The sequence below is a fragment of the Macrobrachium nipponense genome, chromosome 34, assembly GCF_015104395.2.
Source record: "Macrobrachium nipponense isolate FS-2020 chromosome 34, ASM1510439v2, whole genome shotgun sequence".
Classification (NCBI taxonomy): Eukaryota; Metazoa; Arthropoda; class Malacostraca; order Decapoda; family Palaemonidae; genus Macrobrachium; species Macrobrachium nipponense.
Window position 1 is genome coordinate 23,899,151 of NC_061095.1, and position 18,731 is coordinate 23,917,881.

Sequence of the window (18,731 nt, forward strand, 5' to 3'; positions counted from 1 at the left end):
AGACTGAATATAATTACGTCTGCATACCATAAATCTGCCCCCTCCGCCCAAATTAGCTGTTATCCCTGAATCCATGTATGAATACATGCCTTGCATAGTTCCATACATTTATATGGTTGTTGAATTGCTATAATCTACCTTTGTTTTCTTATTTCTGTTGTGTTTTCATAATATACTGACATTCAAATATTAGCTCGCTCTCTCTCTCTCTCTCTCTCTCTCTCTCTCTCTCTCTCTCTCTCTCTCTCTCTCTCAAAAAAAAAAAAAAAAAAAAAAAAAAAAAACTTACAAATATATATATCCTTGGAAAATTATTTTTATCATCTGTAAATTATATAACAAAAATTCATGCTTATATGCTTGTCATAGTAAAAGAAAAATTTATGAAACATTCAATCGCTACCATCTTTGACATGGAGACAATTTAAGTCCATTTTCTGGAAAACCAAAATCTGCTGACCTAACCAGAGAATTTTGCGCATGGTCCAAGCACATCAAAAACATAAGGAATGCAGAAAAAGTATTCCACCTTAATACATAAAAGCACTAACATTACATATGTTACCGTCACCACCTCGCTTGGAAACCACTCTTGTATAACCACAAATGGCAACCGGAAATATGACTATCAATAAATAAAATAGCTGTCATTACAATAATCTTTTACAGAACCATAAAAGGAAATTGGAATTGCCATTACCCTTATCGAAGAGCACTGTACATACAATAACAGTTATGTAAGAGGAATGCTAGACAGACTTACTTAAACTGATTAGTAACCAATGGAAATTCCAGGGAGTGTTACATATATACATATGCTATTGAGATATATAATATATATATAGTATATATATATATATATATATATATATATTATATATATATACACCACAAATACATTAGTATTATACACAAAAATATATACATATGTATATGTGCACGTGAACGTATATGTGAGTGTGGGTTTACAGATATATGTGAAAGTGAGTATGCTTATGCATTGCGGATATACAGATTCTTCCAAAAGAGAAATAGCCTTATATTTGTGTATGCGCAACTACAGTGCATACATGTATGTTTAAAATATAAACACACACATTATTATATATATATATATATATAAAATTACACACACACACACAGACACACACACACACACACACATAATATATATATATATATATATATATATATATATATATATATATATATATAATCGGAGCATATATGGAACTTTGGAACCAGCCAAACCAACCAAGCGTGACGAACTTGCAGGTGACCCAACAAGAAAGAGAAAAATCGATATAGAGCGACCCAATAAAACCCCTAGAGAGAGAGAGAGAGAGAGAGAGAGAGAGAGAGAGAGAGAGAGAGAGAGAGAGGTTCACAAGTCAAGTAGGATACGAAGGAGTTTTTCCACTAAAAGGAAGTGAATGGGTTTCTTTCAAAAGTACCGAAGGAGCTCTCATTAGCGATCGTCCCGGTCCAATCTACCTCCGCATCACAGACACAAAAAGTGATGAGTTTACAAAAAGGGGTGGCAAAGCCCATCCACAAGAGGCAGATATGGAAGTGGGAGGATTACAAAGGAATGGGTAGGGCGTAGGGTTTTGCTCTGCAACCTGGTAAATCATGATGAATGCGGAAATGAGAAGTAGGAGTCTCTTCTCAATAAGTATAGACAGCGAGTGCCATTAGAATACGCGTGTTGAATAGGCTTCGGTTTGGACGCACCACCGCTGATGATGTGAAAATGATGCTAAAGCGCCTGATTCCAGTACCATCCAACAATGACCCGGCCTAGTTTCTTGTTGAACAGTACTCTCGTCTCTGCAACAGCAACAATCGGAATGAGTTCGCCCGTGTAATTCTCGAGGAAGCGTTGCACTTATACGATCGCTGAGTTCTGAGTAGACATATACATTCGCGATGTCTCAAATTGTATTGATAGAAGTGCGAGCGTCTATCTCTTCCAGTATGGTTACCCCGTGCGCATTATAATGACCCTCGTGTTCTATACCTCTCTTTTTTGCCTGTGATTTCAGTCCTTTATTTGTAATGACAACACCCTAGATCGGGAAAAATGTGGTAACAAAGGAAGGGGGGGTTATTTAGGTTTTTGATATAGTCTTCTTGGACCTATGTGGCTTCTTCGTGATTATGTATGTATAATATATATATATATATATATATATATATATATATATATATATATATATATATGCACACACACACACACACACACGTGTCTATATATACATGTGTGTAAAACATTCTAAATATTGAGGCTCTTTATTTAAGACAGGTCAACGATCACGAAAACCAAAACCGCTTAGGTAGCTTCAACGTGTGTAATTATTTCTAATGAAGATAATTGACACTGTAGGTCAGCCAGCTTCTCCTAACACCACTCGATCTTCACAAACATTTAGGAAAATGCGTCTGTTCTAATGTTGTGAGCAGTCTATAGTGCCTGAGCATTAAGCAATTTATATTTTGGTGGCTAACCTGAATGGCACACTGTAACTTATAATAAAAAAAAAAAAGAAAAAGAAAAAACGCGAAAACGCCCTTCCAGAATACGGGCCTTCAGAAAAACTAAGTACCACGGCTGTATCGTTTACCGTTATTGCTCCACAGATATGTTAGGTCGCTCACCCTCTCTTTGATATTATGACGTCCCACCTCAAAACAGCCTGCATACTGTTTGATGGCTTATGACTCATACTAACGTCACAACAACAAAGGTTATAGCTGCCGTGGATTAAAGATCGTTACAGTGGCCAGCCTTTCCAGTACCCTCTCAAACTTAGTCTGGTTGTTTGTGCTACTTAATTAAAAAGTTAGGAGTCTGAATTTCATCGGAAAATGTTCACATAACCCGTTAAAAAAGAAAGCAAGAAAGGCCAACGTTTACAACTACAAACCAGAACGTTTCGACCCATAGGTTACATTTTCTAACTCACACGACCAAATATTTCTATCCGTACGTCTGACCACGGCAACACACAGCACTGACTGATTTAAAGACACCATAATATCTAAATCATTCAGGGCTTCAAATCAGTAAGGCTGAGCGTTTTCAGCCTCAATGCTAAGCACTTCATTTCATAAGACTGAACGTTGCATGTCTCATCGCTGAACACTTTACCTCACAATGCTGAACATTTCAAATCATTATAGAATAATAGACATAATTTTCCTGATGTTTGGAGTACTATACTCATAATGTTAAGTCACAAAGCAGAACAACTCGAGATTCAGACAATTTTAAGTCAAATAGCTCAACACACCAAGATATGCTAAACTTGCCCAGTGACAATTCTAATCGCTATACGTCCCTTGATAGACAAACCCCTACTTCAAAACTATGCATTGCCCTTTAACCACCACTTCTTCATCCCATTCCAGCCAAGACTGGAAATGGTGCACTTTTATCTCTTTCCAATTAGCCTCTTCTACCGGGCCTGGTTGCCATGAAAAGATTACCTTGGGAGCAGAAAATGCCAGAGAGAGAAAATAGTGAAAACTGCCTCTTCTTCAGAAAAACAACATTCTTTCACAATATATTTATCTTTAGTAACGATTCCACGCGGCTTTAGGAGCTTTCATTTCGCCGGCGGGCCCAGTCAATGTATTTCAATTAGATCTCAATCATTAGAAAAATACTAATAGAGCGAATTCAGTATTTTGAAGGAGCACGAAAATTTCACTTTTCAAAACGGACAAATGAAAAGTAAGTCAATTAAAAATCTGAACGAAGCAATATTTAGCAAACCCTGAATAGGAAGGTTAAAGGCGAATGTTCTGGATGCTCCATGAAAAGGAAAGTGCCAAAACGATCCGAAAAAAGAGAGGACTGCGGCAGAAGGATTTACAAATTGAAAGGTAAATGGAGGAGTCAGATGTTATTCAAATATTCAAAGAGTTGAAGGGGCAAGAGTGTCACCCAGAGAATGTTTCACCCACGTTCAACAACATCCATCCATAAGATATCCTGCTGGAACACGCTGACATACCGACAAGGGTGAAAACATAGCCTAACTTCATTGGTGTAGGTGTAACAAGAAAAAAAAAAAAAGCCTACCTAAAGGTGCATTCTCTACAATCATAGATTTTATGCTGCCAGAACAAGATTCAGTTAAGCGTAGTTTGCCAGTTATTAAAGTGACAGTATTGGATAACGGTACAAATATAATTCCATGAACGCTTCATGGCAAAGAATTTAATAAACCGTTTGCAAAGTCATAGTGTGGGAGGAATTGCGCTGAGATAAATGAAAGAACGAAGGTCAATGAAATTAAAGAAGCAGAATAAAGAAGATAGATCAAATGACTGCAAAAAAATAACAACTTAAAAGTGAAGAGAGAAGAGCAATGTTAAATAAAGACTAAAACATTCCATGGCACTAACATTGATTAATAAAAGTCATCCATTGTAGTTACAACGAGTGACCAGATCTTGATAGCGTGAACAAAACATCTTCTGGGAGACACCAAAGGCTGTTAGTTTTAATGATCTAAGTGACATTCAGTTACCTCTAAACATAGCTGGTAATGTCGTATTGCTCCATGTAGTATTCATGTTGTTTTTAAAAGATTTGGGAAGATCCATTACTTCCTTCATCTTCTATCAACTGCCTGTCATTCTTCTTTCATAATGAGTGACGCACATCTTAGGAAAGTGTCATTATATATATATATAATATATATATATATATATATATATATATATATATAATATATATATTACATATATACTATATATATATAGTATATATAATATATATTATATATATATATATATATATAATATATATATATATATATATATATCTATATATATATATATATATAATTATATAATATATATATCTATATTGATATATATATTACACATATCTAATATATATCATACATATATATTTACTAATTATATATAGTAGTATATTATATATATATATAATATATTAATTTATATAATATTATATTATATTATATATATAACACATATATATAGATATAGTATATAATACATTTATATAGATATATGTGGCTGGGTGTCTATTATACACTGCAGCAAGAGAAAAGAGAGAGAGAGAGAGAGAGAGAGAGAGAGAGAGAGAGAGAGAGAGAGAGAGAGAGAGAGAATTTCAAATTTACAAAATTGCAGTGTCTACGGGTGAACAGACGCGAGGAAAAGATTATAGAGAAAACGCTTACGTAACGGGTGACCTTTCAGAAAGTAAAATAAACGGAACAGGACGAAGATTATGGAAGTTCCGGTACCACTGACAGATGAAAGGAGCCAGTTTGCAACGAGCTCCTTCCGGGAGCACAGGGAGCTGCACATCTCAAAAGACTTGAGGATATTTTTTCCCCGCTTCTCTCTCGTACTGAAGATAAATGATGGCAAGTCTTTTTTTTTTTTTTTTTTTTTGCCTGTTCTTGAGGAAGGAGAAGAATAAAAAAAAAGGCAGTCCATCCGTCAGCAAAGCAGTATCAACAGTTATTATAAAGAAGGCTCTTAATGCGAGAATCTCTGTTTTCTACAATAAACAGAAAGTAACTCGAATAAAATCATATAAGGAAAATGTAGCAGCCATCATTTACTTATGAAATGTGTTTATTTTACATGTGAAAGACAGACTGTTATAAAAGAATATTGTAATTCAATAGCGTTCCTTGTCATTATGCCTTCCACCATTATGAATACACACACACACACACACACACACACACACATTATATATATATATATATATATATATATATATATATATATATATATATATATATATATGATAGAAGGATCCACAGTAAACTCTTGTTTAACAAGACGATATACTACATTTGCAGAAATATCTACAAAGCTTAAAGCTTTCGTCCCTCCTTTTAGTGATCAAGTCCAAAGAAGGATGGACGAAAGCTTTAAGCTTTGTAAAGATTTCTAAAAATACATATGAACAATTTAATCTTGTACTGTCACTATAGGCCTAACCCATACTCATGACGTTTTTAATATTCTGCAAAAAGGAAAAAGTTCAAATGTAAACAACGGATTAAACTTCTTCGGAGATTACTAGTGGGTCCCGTTGCTAGGTGACCAATTGGTTCCTAGCCACGTAAATATATCTAATCCTTCGGGCCAGCCCTAGGAGAGCTGTTAATCAGCTCAGTGGTCTGGTAAAACTAAGATATACTTAACTAGTGTTAGGATGAGACAAGGGAGCAATGCTAGAGTATCCTTCACACCGAAGGACAAGAAAAAAAGGCATGATATCAATAGAATAGAATATTTAATTTTGGCTAAAGGCCAAGAACTGGGACCTATAAGGTCATTCAGCACTGAAAAGGTGAGTAGAATGTTTGTAAGGTGTAATAGGAGGAAAACCTCGCAGTCGCACTATGAAACAATTGTCAGGAGAGTGTGGATGGCAAGATGGAAGAAAGTGAATATGAACGGCGGTACAGTAATAAGAATGAAAGGGGTTACGGCTAGAGGCCGAAGGGACGCTGCAATGACCACTAAGTAATGCCTACAATGCCCTAAACGAGGTGCACTGATGGCACCGCCCTCCTACGGGGGATAAAGACTTTAAACCCCTTCATACTCTTTCGTGAGACAAAGGCCACCGCTATCACCAACACCAGTTCCCTCCCCAGGATGCAAGTGGAATAACATTGGAACAACACTTCCATCTTTGATGACACTCTCCCTCCCTCCCTGTCCTTTGTTTCTAGAAGGACTTCCGGGGGTTCGTCCGCTTTACATAAATCAACTTTCTTGGTAAAAAGTCTGAATATTTTAAGAGCTTAAAGACAAACTTCGGTCGGCCATATGGGAATTCTATGTAAATGGCTGAACGTGGCGGCCATTCCAGCTTTCTTACTTTGGTAAGATTAAACTTATGGAACAGGATAGAATATAATGAAGAATTAAAGCCACAGGTAAAGTGCCGGTGGGATCTGCGAGGTCATTCAGCGCTGAAACGGAAATCGACAGTAAAAAGGTCTGAAAAGTGTAACAGGAGGAAAACCTCGCAACTGCACTACGAAACAATTGTTAGGAGAGGATGGATAGCAAGATGGAAGAAAGGGAATATGAATGGAGGTACAGTAAAAGGAATGAAAGGGGTTGCAGCTAGGGGCCGAACGGACGCTGCAAAGAACCTTAAGGAATGTTCTGACGGCACTGTCCGCCCCATCCCTCCCACCACACCATTGGGAGGAATAAACTTATACATTAGAATCTGGTTGTTTAAGTAAGGGAAGATTAAACTTATACACTGAAGTCTGGATGATAAAGTAAAGGAATATTAAAATGACATAGTATTCCTGGTCGAAGTCGATGTTTCTACGCGGTGATTTATCTTAAATCATTTGATGATGATGATGTATATACTACATACACACACACACACACACAACACACACACACACACACACACACACACACACATATATATATATATATATATATATATATATATATATATATATATGTATGTAGTGATATATATATATATATATATATATATATATATATATAATGCGTGTGTGTGTGTGTGTATATATATATATATATATATATATATATATATATATATATATATATATATATATATATACACACACTATGTATTATATTTATATATATATACTGTATCGTGCTTCTCAGTTATCAATAGAAGGATCATCTTGTTAGCAAGTAGATATACTGACAAAGCTTACAGGAGGGACAAAAGCTTTAATCTCTGTAAATATGTCTACAAATATATTTCGTCATTCTAATAAAACTCCTACAACGACTGACACGACATAATTATAGACTTTATGAACAAATCTAATCCAATACTGATGCTAGTCATCAATAAACGAGTGAATTTTACTCCCTGCAATGTTCTATTTACAAACTGCCATATAATCCAATACCGTTTCCCTTCGGTGAATTTTTCTTGTTTTGTGAAAGGGAATTCCACAAATATCTGCACAACAGACTGGCAAGCAGATGTCTCTGTTATGGAATTCTTTGCATAACAACGCACATTTTTATTTACGGCGCACAGGTCGATAGCATTTTTTTGGCGTAAATATAGTTTATTTAACGAATAACGTACTTCAAGTGTTATCTTTCATAAGTGCCTATAAATCAATCAACGATACACATCACAAATGCTCTGCATTCAAAGTAACTTTTTTTTTATTTCTATTAGTTTTCTGAAAAGTTTTCTGAAAAGAAAACAATGGTGGTGGATTCGTCTGTCCACAAATACGCACTTTTTTTTGTCCGCCCTCAAGACCATAAAAGCTACTGAGGCTAGAAGGCTGCAAATTGGTATGTTGATCATCCACCCACCAATCATCAAACATACCAAATTGCAGCCTTCTAGCGTCTGTAGTTTTTATTTTATTTAAGGTTAAAGTTAGCCATCATCGTGCTTCTGGCAACGCAACAACACAGGCCATCACGGCCGGCTGAGATTTTCATGGGTCGTTTCATACAGCTTTATACGGAGACCACCGAAAGATATATCTATTTTCGGTGGCCTTCATTGTAATCTGTACGGAAAACTTCGGCGCATTTTTTACTTGTTTATTGAAGCCGAACAGTCCCGCAAAACACGAAAACATCCATTCGACATATTTTTGAGAATGAAATTCAAAACAAGACGAATCTGACAACTTGAGGTTGTTCGAGATCCAGTGAGCAACTAAATAAACAACTAAGGATTGAATAAATAATTCAGACACCAGCGGAGGGTTGCCCCAAAACTTTAAAGATTCATAGAACGGCAGTTTGTATTCCAAGTAATATATTCAACATGCAAGAAACATAGGCTTAGCTTAAGTTAAAGAGAATCCTCTTGAATAGACACCCGCCTATGTTTACGAAATGCCTACGAAGCTTTGGATATTATTTAAAGCAGATGCATCATCCATAGCTGCTAGAAGAAGACTTGACTAATGAATGGTTTTCTCATTTTCATAGAGCGCCTCTGATTTTCAGTGACATTTCATATTTACCGAACAAACGTATCCTTGGGGCTTTCGTCTATTCTGCCTTTCACTATTCGGAGAAAGATGTATCGGCTATTATTATTATTATTATTATTATTATTATTATTATTATTATTATTATTATTATTATTCTGAACGTTAGTCTTCCTTTATTGAGAGCTGTCGGTAAATATTCCAATTTAATACTGAGGAAGTTTTTGACTGGCAGAGACTAATGCTACTACAATACATCGGCCGACCAGTTATGAAGAAGAAGGACGCTTTAGTACTACCGTCAGCTCAAAAAAAATTATAATAATAATAATAATAATAATAATAATAATAATAATAATAATAATAATAATAATAATAATTTAAAAAAATAAATATAGTGGATTCGACGAATCTGAATTTCTTCTTTCTCCTACCCAGCTTTTCTTAGCGTTCTCTTGTGTTCCACCCCATCTGCTTTCCACTAGCCGCATTCCATTTTCATGCTTTAGTCTTCCAATTATTGACAACACTCATTCGTCCAATTTCTATGAATTTGACTCATTCATTGAACTTCTATCAATATTTATGACTCGACATACCACGCCTTCCTTCCTTTATTGATGTCCGTCAATGCGCTTTCGTCATTTACCCCACCAACCTTCATGTGGGCGGGATTTGATTGGATGGCTTATCCCAAGTTAACAAGGCGTGATCCGACCTCCAGCTTACGCGAGGGCGTGTGCTGTATAAAATCTACGGTCAAATAGAGCGTGGTTTCACCAACGAAAACTAAAATAAATAGGCTGTAATTTACTAGAAAAAAAATTACTCTACTGTTTAACATGCACTTTAAGTACTTTTTATATTTTCATTCTAATAAATACATCATAAATATCCTATCCTAAAATTCCTGTATCTTTAACTCAACGCGAAACACCTTTTTCAGACCTTTTCTTAAGATTGCCAACAACAACAACAACATAGTAGTTTGCAGGAAAATCTCTGCAAGTTCATCAGGCCCAACCAGGCAGCCTTAGTGAACACTGCATCTAATGAAACAGGGCTCTTTAAAAGATATTCATCTAACACCATCAGTGTCTTATGACCACGGAGTTGATAAGGGAGGAGACTGCCGTGCAGTTGTTGACGTTCTGAAATACTTACTCTGCATTAAATTTTCTACTGTTTGGGGACTGAGTGCATATGCATGAGTTCTAAAACAAACTCAGCGTTCTCGTAAGATAATCACTAGGTTTCATTTCTTTAGCAAAATGGTAAAACAGAATTTATTTTTAATAACGTTGTTATAAAACCTGAGAGAATTCGGCTCTTAAAACTTTTTTTTTTTTTTTACTAAAACTAAAATTTATTTGAAAATCGAAAAACAACTAAATTCAACTCATTTAGGATTTTGAATGAGGTTTCCATCTCGCTGTTGATTACTGACACTTGCCAAGCCCAAGGGGATATTCAGGACGCAGAAGACGAAAGAAAAAAAAAATGAAAAAAAAATAAATTTCAGTGGAAATCTATGGAATGAATGATCTTGCAGGAACTTGTAGAACCTGCGTATACTCCAGCAGCGTCATATAACAGAAGACAGCTAAGCAATATAGTTAAAAGTAAAGGAAAGGCAAAAAGAATAGCATTTAACCACACTTTCATGGGTACTAAAGAGTTGGTATACTACAACCCAAAGACCACTTGTATACAGCACACAAGATATTTCCACGTCTGACAAGATAGATTTCCTGTAATAGCGTGGTTCCCAGAATTAGGCAGTGCAAACGTTGTATAATCTTAAGAATATGTAAACGAAGATAAAAAGGTCTAGAAAAGTGGAAAAACTACTACCATGAAGTTTCAAATTTTCCAGAAAGCAAGTCGGTGGTATACATTATATTTCCGACTTGCTTGGAAACCCGTAAAAAATTCTTGTGTATTTCGGTCAAGAGATATAAGGACGCATCATAATAGGCTTCCTTTGAATGCAACGGGGCTTGATGCAATCTGGGTGTTGCAGATTGAATCCATATTCAGGTTTATCGCAGACACAAGTCAAGGGATTTTCCTTTTCCATAGCAGCATAAATGCATAGTCAATGGGCTTGTTTTCCCTGGGGAGGTGCTAAAACTCCCAACATAATTTGGCGATGAGCGTAAACAAGTTCTCATGATACCTAGAGAACAAAAGTACCCAAATTTGTTTAGTATGCCAGTGAAAGCATACCCAAAACATTTAATAAACCTGGCTACTACCCGGGAAAAATATCCAAACTAAACTTTTGTATTATTGGCCATACTGCTTATTCATTTGGTTTAGTCCTGAATTATCTAAATATTTACATTTTATATATTGTTTTTCAGACCGTAGCCGTCGAAAATTTTCTGTGCGGAATTGTGTTTGCAATAACATGAACCTAGGTCAAGCAGTAATGGTGATTAAAGTGTATCCTATCCAGAAAAAATAACTTTACGCACTGGTGGTGGAAAGCTTACCCATTTTTCAATACCCGGAGCAAACTAATTCTAAAGTTATTAAAGCTGAAATGAGAATGAGGTGCTCAGGAGAGATTGGGGACAATACACTTTATCCTTCAAAACTTTCTAGGTGCATTAATTTTAAAAAAGAAAATATTTTTTTTTTATTTTTGAACAAAAAAAAATAAAAATAAAAAAAGTGTAACACTTAAATAACCTGAAAAATCTGACTAAATGTCTTTTTTTTTCTGCTACACGAAAAGCTACATTCCTTTGAAGAGAGGTAGTCGTAAAAATAAAAAAAAAGCTATCATCCTAAATGTCACTGTACTTGTGAGGTTTACTGTTTTTTATTCATTTATCTATTCATCTATTGATTTATTTATTTATTATTCATTCATTTGTAGAAAAAAAAAAACCGTGAATAAGCGCCCTGTTCTTGGATCGCAAATCCCTCGTAAATGATAAGAGATTCCAAGATGGGACAAGAACAAGAGGATATGGCAGAAAGCAACGCAAACCTCACTGCAGATTCTGGCTTCCTCTACAATTTACACGAGAGCGAAATGCGACTTTAACGGACCCATCCTTCTGAATTCGGGTTCTCGGGAGAAATCTCGCGTGGCTGTTTCTCAACAGTTCTGTTCCGAGAACAGCCACAAGGCTGGTATATACTTGGGATGCCACTTGAATTAGCTGAAGGGTTGTATTGAAACGAGATCAGTTTAATCTCTATAGCTCAAGTCTGTATTCCTGGGATTGCCATGGAGTGTCTATTCAAGTTGAAATGGAAGGTCTGTCAGAATAGAATGAAAGTCTGAATATTCGTTTAGGTTCGGTCGCAAATTAGAATTATTCAGTTCTTCTTAATAGATACCAGGATAAACATAACTTATTTCCAAGTGTAAACTAAACAAATGTAGGTCGAAGGGAAACTTTCACGCAACTCGGGATAATATATAATATATGATATTACAAACTTCATACGTTTTATAACTTATTTATAGATGTACACTGCAATAAATAACGTAGGACTAAGTGGAAGTTTCAGACAACTCGACACAATCTGGACGTGCGGTTCTAAACCAGGAGGGAATTCCCCCCTAGAGGAGATTTCGGAGTTCCCGTGGGGGTGGGGGGAAGGGGGCAGATTGACCACAGATTGGCAGGCTCAACCTAGGTCTAGGAACCACACAAAACGCAATGTGCATCGGTCCACATAACTGAGAGGTCACGCTGGGATTACTCTCTACTGGCTCATGTGTTTGTGTCGGCATTTTGTTGCATATCATTTGGAATGCCCCTTTTGAAGCAGACAATTTTGGAAAGAGGGTTTTTTTGGGGGTTCTGACATGTGGTGAAAGGGTGCATGAGTCAACAAAGAATGAGAAGCTCAAAGAAATCGCTGAACTCTGCAATGCACATTCGTTCTACCTCATTCAGATCTGAATAATCCGCTGTCATTTCCTCCAAGACATTTCTGACTAAATTCCCTTCGTGTTCTGTCTGCCCTGCAAGAGAAACAAGCGGCGGCATCTCAATCCGATTAGACGGAGCCTAAGTCCGACAAAAAGAGATACTCGCGGATTTGGCGAGAATGACATTTGTGACGTCACAGGAAATGCTTTCTCTCTCCTTCCGAGAGAGAGGCCGGGATTCGATGGACGTGGAGTGGAACACAATTCTACGAGTAGTCTTTACCACTGGCTCTGTCATTTCTTTGCTACCAGTTGCAGTTACCTTAGGTTTCCCGGGTCAGTCTATCGTTTATCATCGTTATTATGATTGCTAGCGTCTTCGTCAACAGTCATATTATAATAATAATGATGAACCGAACAAAAACTTCTTTCAGTTTCCTTCTGCAGACTGAAAAAGAACCGCACAAGATTACCAAGTATAACTTGTTTACTTGTATTTACATACTAGTAAACTACTATGTAATTACTTACAAGTAAGGAAGTTATACTCAGTAATGTTGTGGAGTTCTTTTTTTTCCAATAATAATAATTGAGAAAAAATTTCCATTATAAAAATTCTTTCTCAATCAATATTCTTACGGGAAAAAAATCAGGTTTTCTTTTTCAATGTAGTATCCTCTCGTTATCAGAAATAGGGCTCATCTAAGGAAATTCTGACAAAGCGACCTTGATTCACTTCTTGAGCGCTGGAACGATTTCTTTCCAACTTTAATGAATGTAACGACGCCCCATTAAGAAGCACCATTTAGGAGATGACTTTCAGGCAAGTTTCCTATTCCTGAAACTTATACCTTCTGTCACTTCAAAGCACTCGGTTACCTCAATAATGCCTCGTGAGAACAATGTCGATGACTTTTCCTGCTGTGACGCCAATTTCTGCAGGAGTTTTAGTTTTCCGTAAAAGAAGACTATCGAGATGGGCCTTTTGTTTGTTTGTCTGTCCGGCCTCAGATCTTAAAAACTACTGAGGCTAGAGGGCTGCAAATTGGCACATTGGTCATCCAACCTTCAATCATAAAACATACCAAATTGCAGCCCTCTAGAATCAGTAGTTTCTATTATAAAAGGTTAAAACTAGCCATGACCATTGGTCTGGCACCGCTATATGTGCCAACAACACAAGCCACGTCTGGGTTGTGGCTGATGTTTCATGGGCTTCGGCTGAAAGGAGGGTGGGTGTCTTCCCTATCCTCCCATTCCCCTACTTACGCTGCCCCCATCCGGGGCGGACAAACCGGTTTGCAGGGGGGTTGGGTAGATGTGTCATGCCTCCCCTACTATCACACAAGGGAGGACACACAAGATCGTGTTAGAGAAATTATTTGCAGCATACGAACTAGAAAATAACTTTTATGAAAGACCTCACTGGAAATTGTTCCCAAAATTGAGACTTGTGCAAACAGATAAAGATTGCTATGATATTTCATCGAGATGCTTAATCCTTGAGTCGTCGCAGTTACTGAAAGATGTTCCGATTACATTACAGTTTAATGTCATTACCGTAATGATTAATTTTCTAGTCAGTATTTTCCTTACTTTTAGTATTAATAATAATATCATTCATATATACTATACATATATGTCATCAAACAGTATAATGTTATTACCGTAATGATTAATTTCCTTGTCATTATTTTCATTACTTTTAGTTTTAATACTAATAACATTAATATATATAATATATAAATATGTATATATATATGTGTATATATATATATATATATTGTACATTTTCCCACCCTCATTTCCTCAAATTCTTCCTGTCCAATCACCTACACACACGCTGCTAATTACAGCGCTTTAAAGTATCCAAAAACGTGCCTTGCACAGCATTCGTCCTGTAAAGCTCATCGCACGAGCAGCCTCCTCACACAAGTCAAATATCCAATAGGAAAAGAAAAAAAAAATCCTGAAGCGATTTCTCTCTCAGCGTAACTGGTACATAACCTGATTAACTCCACTCTTAATTAGCAGTCAACATGTCATTAATTAGGTCATGCGTGCGGCCACTAAACTCCCCCCACCCCCCCCCCCACCCCCACCCCCTGATAGGACACATCGCGATTAAGATGAGATTACTCGGCTCTGCGATGAGGCATTGCGGTTGAAAGATCTCATTAACCGACGTGCATTTGGCCAATGTCAGTTGGCAGGCGCCGGGTGGCGAGGACATTGGCAAACTTGAGAGGTTCATCGGTGGAAGAAGGAGCGCCACGGGGGGTGGGGGGTGGGGAGGGGGAGACTGGAGATAAATAAAGGTGATTAGGCTGCTACTGGATTTGAGGTGGAAGCTGAAGCACGATGATTGAGAGCTAATGAAGCGAAGTCGCGGAATAGACTTCGCAACACTGCTCTTGACGATCGGCGGGGCCACAGAGAAGACATCTGACATCTTTCCAACTGGGTCCTTGGGTCTTTTATATATTATCGCTCGGCTTTGCCATGAGGGCTAGAATGAATCAGAGACTACTTTCGGAAGACGTTCATCCCAGACCTTCGTATTTCCTCACAGTATATAAATTGTTCGGTTCCATCATCAAACAGCGTGAATTTGATCTTATTGGCACTTTATTTAATGCTACTTTCTTTTCTTCAGTTCATCTTTTCTCATGATGTTATAATGAAACATGAACCGTCTCCATGTTTGACCGTCGAAAGCAACAAATTAATTTTAAAAATGTACAACTACCATTCACGAAATTGAGGACTGACCAATACAGGCAGATGTTAGAAATATGTTCTACGCCACGGATCAGACAACCAGACGGCTGCTCGCCCTAAGTCTGGTTTCTGCTGTGGCAGAGAATCAAACCTTAATAAGTTTCCCTTTCAGCTGCATTAACAGAAAATGTAAGGGCTCCAGGATAATCCATCAGCTCCCAGCCTTACTTAATTTCCCTTGGGACACATTCAGTGTTAAGTAAAACTGAGGAATAATACCTGGGCATGGTTCCCAGCCGTCTCCGAAAGGCATATTTACTGACTTTTTTTTTTTTTTTTTTTTTTTTTCGAGGACGTCATATTTTTCTTTAGTTTAACCGTAAGTTTTCCCGAGAACACGAGTTTGTTGACATTTTTCAGATTGCATTAATATGCGTTTGATTAAATTTTTTTTCTTTTTTTCTTTTACTCTTTCCAGTGGGTTGCGTTCTTCGGGCTCGGAGCTGTCAGCGCGGCTGTCATGTCCTCGGCTGATTCTTCCGTGCTCTCTGCTTCGTCCATGTTCGCGAACAACGTCTACAGAAACGTCATCAGGCAAAAGGTAACTTTCAAGTTCAAATGCAGCTCTAGCGTTTACAGAATATCGGTCTCTTAGTTGACGATTCATGCAACAACGCTAATAATAAATTAATAATCTGTCGGTAAAGAAATCAGATACATGCAAACATTATATATAATATATATATATATATATATATAGATAATATAATATATATATATATATATATATATATATATATATATATATATATGTGTGTGTGTGTGTGTGTGTGTGTGTGTGTGTGTGTGTGGTGTGTGCATCGTATAAATCCTTTTAATGGCTCACAAGAAGTAAAAACGTAATATTATGTTCAGAGACAATCTATCTATAAAAATAAAATCCATGTGGATAATTCTTGTTTGTCCGCCCAGGGTGGTGGCTTGATAGGAAGGACGATCGGGAGGGTATGGGAGGTATGACACATCCACCCTCCTCCTGCTAATCCAGCGTAGCAGCCGTCAAAGCCCGTTTAAAAAAAAAAAATAGTAAAAAAATAAATAAATAAAATAAAAAGATCCAATTTCACTTAATCCGGCGTTTTTATTAAATATACATGAATATTCGCCGTTTAGGCTATTAAACTAATATAAATATAATATTCACAAAGAGACCATCTCTGAAGTTCAGCACACTGAGAACTGGCAGCTGACAACGTTAACAACGCTGTTGAAAACCTCTTCGTTACTCAAGTGCACGATAACTTTCGAGAAAAAGTCAACAGTAGTTTTACGAACCTGGATATGCCTCCACAGAGAACCACTCTTGGCCATTTCTAGCGACTTCTTTTACACGCAGGAGAAAAAATAAATGTGAAGAATTTCAGAAGTTAAGAGGGCACTGTGGTTATTAGAATTCATGTGCGTTATTGCAATCATATACGTATCTGGTATAGATAAACAATAGATTCTGTATGTATGTATGTATGTATGTATATATATATATATATATATATATATATATATATATATATATAAGTAGAACAAGAATTTTCGTTAAGAATAATTACTACAACTTAAAAAGGCCTTTTGTGATGAAAATCAACGTTACTACTGTTTTCGTGTCCACTTTTTCACCAACACCCATGTTTTCATAATCACCAACACCTATGCTTCCATAATCACCAACACCTATGCTTCCATACTCACCAACACCTACGCTTCCATACCAACACCTATGCTTCCATAGCCACCAATACCTACGCTTCCATACTACTTCCATACTCAACAACAATTATGTTTCCATACCAACACCTACGCTTCCATACCAACACCTATGCTTCCATACTCAACAACACCTATGCTTCCAAAATCACCAACACCCATGCTTCCATACTCACCAACATCGGTCCATTTTCCAGCTCCTGGAACTAGGATCACTCAGTATCTCCCTCCAAACTTGAGTATTGTGGTTCTTTGTCTTGATATGTGATTTTCGCGCCCCTGATGAAAACAGCGAGAGGCAAAGAAGGCCTCCTCTTCACTTCATGCACTTCATCAATAAAATCACTGAATTTATCTTTATTTATTAACAAGCTAAACAGTAAAGTTACCTTTACAGAAAATGGCTGCCGGATCTGTTGAAGATTTAACTAGTGACAAAGAATATGGTAGGACATCTAACGCTGAAGTGTGTGCCTTGTTTTTATGGAATGTCAAACAGCGCCTGAACAGAAACGACCGAGTTCGGAAAAGCTTAGGCAGTTGACATAAAATCACCAGTGCCAAATCCTTAATGCGATTACTCAGAGAGAGAGAGAGAGAGAGAGAGAGAGAGAGAGAGAGAGAGAGAGAGAGAGAGAGAGAGAGAGAGAGAGAGAGAGAGAGAGAGAGAGAGAGAGTTTTACATGCATTGATGAAAGAGTTAATTCATGCAGAATTTACATATTTAAACATGATAATATTAATCTTTCATCAATGACAAATTCATACAGTTAATTATGCGCGACATTTTGCTTGCATTACAGTGAACGTCAATAAAGACGACCTACATTTTAATCTACACCCACTCTCTCTCTCTCTCTCTCTCTCTCTTTCTGTGTATGTGTGTGTGCGCGTGTGTACTTTTGTTGACCCGTAGTGCCTAAAAACTGACCTTTCAATATTCACTGTTATCACTGAGTGGCAAAGCCATCAACAGACGCCGGACACATCCGCCAAAATTCGTCAGCGTTTCCCTCCTCTTTTCCCGATATATTTTTGTCATGATAAATGGAATTCTAGCTAATGAAGCTTCTTTTCCTCCAGTGCCCTGAATATGATTGTTTTTTTTTTTTTTTTTTTTTTTTTTTCTTTTTTTTTGCCCAGATTTTTGCGAAGGACAAAACTAAAATGTTTAAAGCACTAATCATGAATTCGTGTTATGAAAATATGATTTATACTCTTAGATCTGAGATAAACCGTTTTTAACGGTATTGGAATACCAAATAACATTCACGTACGATCAAATTTATACACTACACTAATTCGAGAGCTACATTTACATCAAATAATGAAGGTGGGTATATGATGAAGTAATAAAT

The 18,731-nt window shown here is 36.8% G+C and overlaps 1 protein-coding gene and 1 long non-coding RNA gene across 2 annotated transcripts in view; one reads left to right on the top strand and one right to left on the bottom strand.

Moving 5' to 3' along the window:
- The window catches only part of LOC135207966 (high-affinity choline transporter 1-like), a 195,761-nt gene that overhangs the window by 163,079 nt on the left and 13,951 nt on the right, over nt 1–18,731 (top strand). Inside the window, 1 exon segment of the mRNA XM_064239996.1 lies at nt 16,091–16,213. Within this exon segment, the coding sequence (XP_064096066.1) occupies nt 16,091–16,213 (123 nt within the window).
- The window catches only part of LOC135207968 (uncharacterized), a 251,372-nt gene that overhangs the window by 19,444 nt on the left and 213,197 nt on the right, over nt 1–18,731 (bottom strand). The window lies entirely within an intron of this gene.